Here is a 5,722-nt window from a genome sequence, read left to right as displayed (position 1 = left end):
CCTTTCAGTGGAAATATCTTGGAAGACGACGAAACTAACATACAAGTAACTTGCAGCAAGACAAAGGAGATTTTTTTAAGTCATTAATTCTTTGATATTGAAAAAAAAAAGTTCCACTAGCAGATTATTTCACTCATGACAATCATTTTTTCCCATGTTATCGATTAACTAATCTACCAGTAGGATTAGTACTTTTTCATCAATATAAAGGAATAATTGACGTAAAACAAGCTCCTGTATTGTACTGAAAAGTTACTTTTGAGTGAGAGTTTTGTCTTAATTCAAGTCCACTATGACATCTGCACTGGAAACTAGACCAGAAATACTTGGTAAGATTTTGTGGTTTTGCAGCGTGGGGCGACTTATAGTCTGGAGAATATGATAGTTTTCAACTAAAAATCTCAGAAGCATGACATGCTTTCATATTCACCCTTTTATTGTGATAATGCAAAAAAAAATTCTACCAGCTCCTTTTCAAAGTCATCTTATTAGTATATGTCATATATGGGAATCTGTCACCAGGATAACTAGTAGTTTTGTATCCCACAAATTTGCTCTTAGTGGAAACTTGCAAGAAAGATGCTAATGTTGAAATACAGCTGGGCCTGTCAGGGTGACACATTTTGCTGGACGATAAATTGTCCCACATATTACTACGATAATATTGTCATTCTGACATCATGTTCTTGGGTGGAATTCAAATTTACCAATTGGATATAAAAAGTGCAAATGTTCAGCTCATCACATAAAATGACTTCAAATTGTCAGAATGAAGTAGCTTGTGGTAAGAGCGGCGACAGGAACCCTGCTGGTTCTAAGGTTCTCCCTCCTACCTGCTCTGTCTCAGTGCTCCAGATCCTGTGGCTCAGGCGTCCAGAGAAGAGAGCTTCGCTGTGGGGAGAGAGACTCACAGGGAGGGTATGTTGGCTCCAGCTACACACCATCACTTTCATCACACTTTAGTAGAGCGCCGCAGACAATGGAGGCCCCGCCGCGTCGTCTGGATTCAGACGTTCTGAGTAGACGGTGTGGCTCTTTCTGCCCAGGTATGTGGAGTATCCCGTGCGGCGGTGCAGAAATATGGCCAAACCTTCACTGGATCTCCAGCAGGTCTGCAGTGGAGCGCCGTGCCCAGAGCGCCCCCGGGTGGTTCCTGCCAGAACAGCGTCCGGCGCCTCCGTGTCAGGCTGGTTCCCGTCTCCCTGGCAACAGGTGCGGCAGGTCACACTTCACACTGTGCACAGGAAAGACTTTCAGGATTATGAGGGAATCCCAGTAAAACATTCAAATTAGGGCAATAACGACTAATCGAATTAATTATGATTAATCAATTATTGAGATTATTGTCAACTAGTTTTGTAATTGATTAATTGTTATCTAGCGTATACAGGCTCAAGAAAAGGCTGTTTGCTAAAAGAACAACACAGAGTTTTATACAATTATGAAATTGTACAAAACTGCTCAAAAAACATTTTGTGTGTGTGTGTATATATATATATATATATATATATATATATATATATATATATATATATATATATATATGCACAGTGACATGCGGTGAGGTTCATAGCTGATGAGGCACCGACTTAATTATAATCAGATTTACAAATCTAGACCCCTGCATGTTATTGTTGACATAAGGAAATTTAGCACATGGTACAATGCTGGAGGTTAAAAAGACTATTCTTTAACACGTGATGCTTAGCCGCGCCGCCGCCGCAGAATAATTCCATTATCTCAGTCATACTTAGACATGTAGATATTATTAATTTTGTGCTGTGCTTAACAGCAAAGGGAGAAACCGTTAAAGTACAACTCAAAACCACATCTTTCTCACTCTCTGTATCAGCGCAGCTACTGTATGGCTAGCTTGTTGTTACTGTCTCTTACTCTGCAGTTGTGGAGTCACAATGTTTGGGTTCATGAGCGCCCCGAGCGATGAGGCAAGAGAACTGCCTGCCTCGCCTCGAATCTGTTCTCTGCCGTTTATGATCGCTCCTCAGCACACGAAACATGTTACACACAGTTGGTGACAATAAAAACACAGTACATTAAAAACATAAGCTAAATTAAGGAAAATCAGTTCATACATTAAATGTTTTTAACCATTTTATTGGCGACGTACAGACAGGAGGAGCATGCTCTAATAGAATGGCAGCCAGTGCAGTTAGCGAGAGGTTGCGCAATCACAGGTGAGGCTCAGCTCGGTGCTGCCTCACCGGCTTCGCTTCCAAGCATTTGAATGGGAAAATGTGAAAATCCAGTGATTTTGAAGAAAAAAATAATCAGATTTGGTTAAATTAAATGAAAAAATAGGTACTTTATAGTACAAATATCTTTATAAATGATTTTATTATTATATTTTATTTTGAGGCTCTGCCTCACCTGACCGCACGTCACTGAGAGCTCTAGATACATCATTTGCTACAATCAGAAATGCTGTTTTTGCATTCTAGGTAATAAAATGTCTATCTGAAAAAAAGATTATTTGCTTATTTTCACCTCTTAATGTATTTCTAATATTGTATAAAAAAAAATATTTAAAAGGCCAAATGAAAAATCTGCCAGTTTTGACACCCGATTAATCAGAATGATCGCTAGAATAACCAATGACCAAAACAATCTCCAGTTGCAGCCCTCGTATGAAACATGTGAGAATGAACTAAATCTGTCTTCCCCCTCAGTAAAAGTGATAATGTATTAATAAAAAAATAATAAGTAAAACTCCTGAAAGTAAAACTGATGAAACGTATTTTCCACCCGACTTCTCCCCTGTGATTGATTTCAGCTGATCAGGCTGGTCTTCTCTGGAAAGCTCCAGCATAAATAGTTTCATTTTAAAGCGGCGCTGCAGTTCAACACGTTGGACCCTGTGATCCGTGTCCTCTGTGTTCTCATCTCAGAGACGGACTGCGCAATGTAGGCGGTGTGTTGCTCCGCCATGTAGCCAGCAGGATAATAGAGGCCACGGGGAATGGGCCTCAGATAAAATCCTGAAGCTGCGCTCTCTTACCGAGTGTTTTGGAGCAGAGGGTTTGTGTGGCCTAACTGTTGCGTCATCTATTATGCAAAAAGTCTTACGGGCGCAGAGTCTCATCCTGCTTGATCTCAGGCCTGGGGATGCTTGTACGTTTGGACCAGAGGAGATGTCTCCTGACAGCTTTGCTAGAGGGCGAGAACATGCTGCCTGGGATGTTTGTATTCATCTGTTCTTGGTCTCTGCAAAGACCTTCCAACCCCCCTGCCTCCCCCCTGCATCTGCTTGTGTTTGCATCTCTGTAGTCGTCTCCTGGTGATTGCCTCTTGGAGATGCATGTTGGTTTGTTTTTGCTGTAGTGCTCCGTGTCCTGTGGAGGAGGGGTTCAGACTCGAACCGTCCAGTGTCTCCAACAAGGTCGCCCCCAGGCCGGCTGCCCGGCCCACCAGAGGCCTGTCACTTCCAGGGCGTGCAACACAAACTTTTGCCCCGCGGCTCCCCCAGGGCCGGCACCGCGCCTCGGTAACCGGGTTCCGGCCACTGGACCCAGTCTGAAAGGTAAGGCTCTTGAAGGGAACTAACGCCGCCTGGAAGAGGTTTTGTTTTTTAAGTATGGTTACATATCAGAGTAGAAAGCAAAATGTAAGTGGACTTGGGGTGCATTCACACCAGCCCTGCTCAGTCCGATTTAATTGATGTTGATCTAGAAAGTCCAGTTCGTTTGGGGACATGTGAACGCATAATTGATGTGGTCCAAAAACATTTTTAGTCAATTCGGCACTGTTGCTCTGTATTGGAACAATATCGGCCGATACTAAACCTCAAATATCGATATATTCACTTCCGATATCAGTATCGTAAATGAAAACAGTGGATCAATGCAGCAATCCCTTGTAGAAACCCTGCGCTCTCCTCAAACTATTCTCTTCTGTCGACAGATGAGCGCTGTGTCGATCACTTCAACTGGTGCCACTTGGTTCCCCAGCACGGCGTCTGTAACCACAGGTTCTACGGACAGCAGTGCTGCAAGTCCTGCTCCAACAAGAAGCCGTAGATCCGTCTGCGCTCCCAGTTTTGTGCCGTGCTGCTTGTGAAGGAGATACCCCCGTCCCAACCGGGAGCCATCGCTCACTACACACACAGAAACTCTGCCCCAAAGTTGTGTGTTTTCCTCCTGGAGTTCTTGAGTGACACAAAGTGGTGAAGAAGCACAAAAGACATTGCACCGACTCAAGTCAAGGTCTCCGTTATAGAGGGGAAAGCAGCTCCTGACACTCCTCTGCCAAAGCAATGACTTCATATGTATGTGTATATATATATATGTACATGGTCACAAATCTTCTACCTTTTGAGATCTCTGAAACTAGAAACCCATCAAAGGAACAGAGCTTTCTCATATGTTGTATATTTAAAGGCAACAAATGGTGATGTCTTTTTTTTTTTTTTTTAAGTTATTATGTTACATCATTTTCTATTTTGTCCATCCATGCAGCGTGTCCAGCTGTACGGCAGGCCTGTGCTAGTCATCAGGTTTTAGTAATCGGAGATGATCAGTTCTTCACACATCATCTACATGTATCACAGCAGGACGGTTTTGTTTTTTTCACGCTTGTGTCAATCCGATGAAAACCTGTCTCCTCTGCACACGTAAATATTTCCTTCAGCTGTGCTGCAATGGTCATCTGTTTTCTTCCCCGCATATATCTGTGGTTAAAAGAAAAAGAAAACAAAACAAATAACTTGGACATCTATGCGTCGTTTCTTTTTCCTTCCCGGCGTTCTATCGATTGCCGGCAAAATGAGGTGCATAATGAGTGAGGCTATCTGCAGGCCTCAGGGAGGGGAGAGAGGAGGGTGAAGAGCGAGAGAAGAGGATGATTGCCTGACGAGCGTGGGTGCAGTCTAGATAGCAAGTGCTTGTTAAGAGAGGGAGAAAAAAAACAATGTAGGTATGTTCTCCAACAGGAGTCTGGTCAAAATGCGGGTTAAGATAAGAAATGACGCACGTTTAATTCGACAGCCGGAAAACACGAAAGGAGACGACCTGAATGCTTCTCTTTACTCCTGGACGGAGGCATGCCTCCCCGCTAACCGCTCGCAAAAACAAATGGACACGAGGTTTAGATCAGAGCATACGGCTCATGGTGAATAACGAGCGTCTCTTCCGCCAATAACACAGCCTGCCAGCCGTTTGGGTGAACGGATTTCAGCATGGCACTGACAAAAACTGAGTCATACTGTTGAGGTGCCATTGGAGGAAGTTAACCTTGTTGTTAAAAAAGAACAAAAAAAAAAACAATTAAAATGTGAAAACTGCAATGCAATAACAGAAGCCACAGTGAAAGTTAAAACAGGAGTTATGCTGATGTGAACTTTATGCTAAGACATAGCTACGCTGAAACAAAATTTAATAAAATTTTAGTTTTGCTAAACCAGAAATTACACTAAACCAGGATATATGCTAAAATAGAAGTCATACAGAATCTTAGCATAAGCTAAAAACAGGAGCTATGCTAAAACAGAAGTTATAAACTTGCTAAAACAAAAATTTTAGCATAACTTTCATGCTAGCCTAAATTCTGTTTTCGTGAAACGTCTGCTAAGGTGTAAATTATGTTGTGGCTTTTGTTGTGTTACAACTTTAACTTTTTGTTGACCCTTCTGGGCCACCATACAGTGTACAAAATGTTTACCTATAACACTTTCATTCATTTTGTGTCCATTTACTTTTTTTTTACAGAG

The 5,722-nt window shown here is 42.3% G+C and overlaps 1 protein-coding gene across 2 annotated transcripts in view; it reads left to right on the top strand.

Annotated features, from left to right (window-relative positions):
• adamts18 (ADAM metallopeptidase with thrombospondin type 1 motif, 18) overlaps positions 1-5,258 on the top strand; it is a 73,599-nt gene extending 68,341 nt beyond the window's left edge. For both annotated transcript variants that reach the window (XM_015020051.1, XM_015020053.1), the window contains 4 exons: positions 848-918; positions 1,047-1,212; positions 3,340-3,538; positions 3,919-5,258. In XM_015020051.1, coding sequence (XP_014875537.1) covers positions 848-918; positions 1,047-1,212; positions 3,340-3,538; positions 3,919-4,034 — 552 coding nt within the window. In that variant the 3' untranslated portion in view covers positions 4,035-5,258. The remainder of the gene's footprint in view (positions 1-847; positions 919-1,046; positions 1,213-3,339; positions 3,539-3,918) is intronic.
• The last annotated feature ends 464 nt before the right edge of the window (positions 5,259-5,722 follow it).

Source organism: Poecilia latipinna, unplaced genomic scaffold (assembly GCF_001443285.1).
Source record: "Poecilia latipinna isolate Pla-1442-1.1 unplaced genomic scaffold, P_latipinna-1.0 Scaffold2524, whole genome shotgun sequence".
NCBI lineage: Eukaryota > Metazoa > Chordata > Actinopteri > Cyprinodontiformes > Poeciliidae > Poecilia > Poecilia latipinna.
This window is presented reverse-complemented; position numbering and strand designations above follow the sequence as displayed.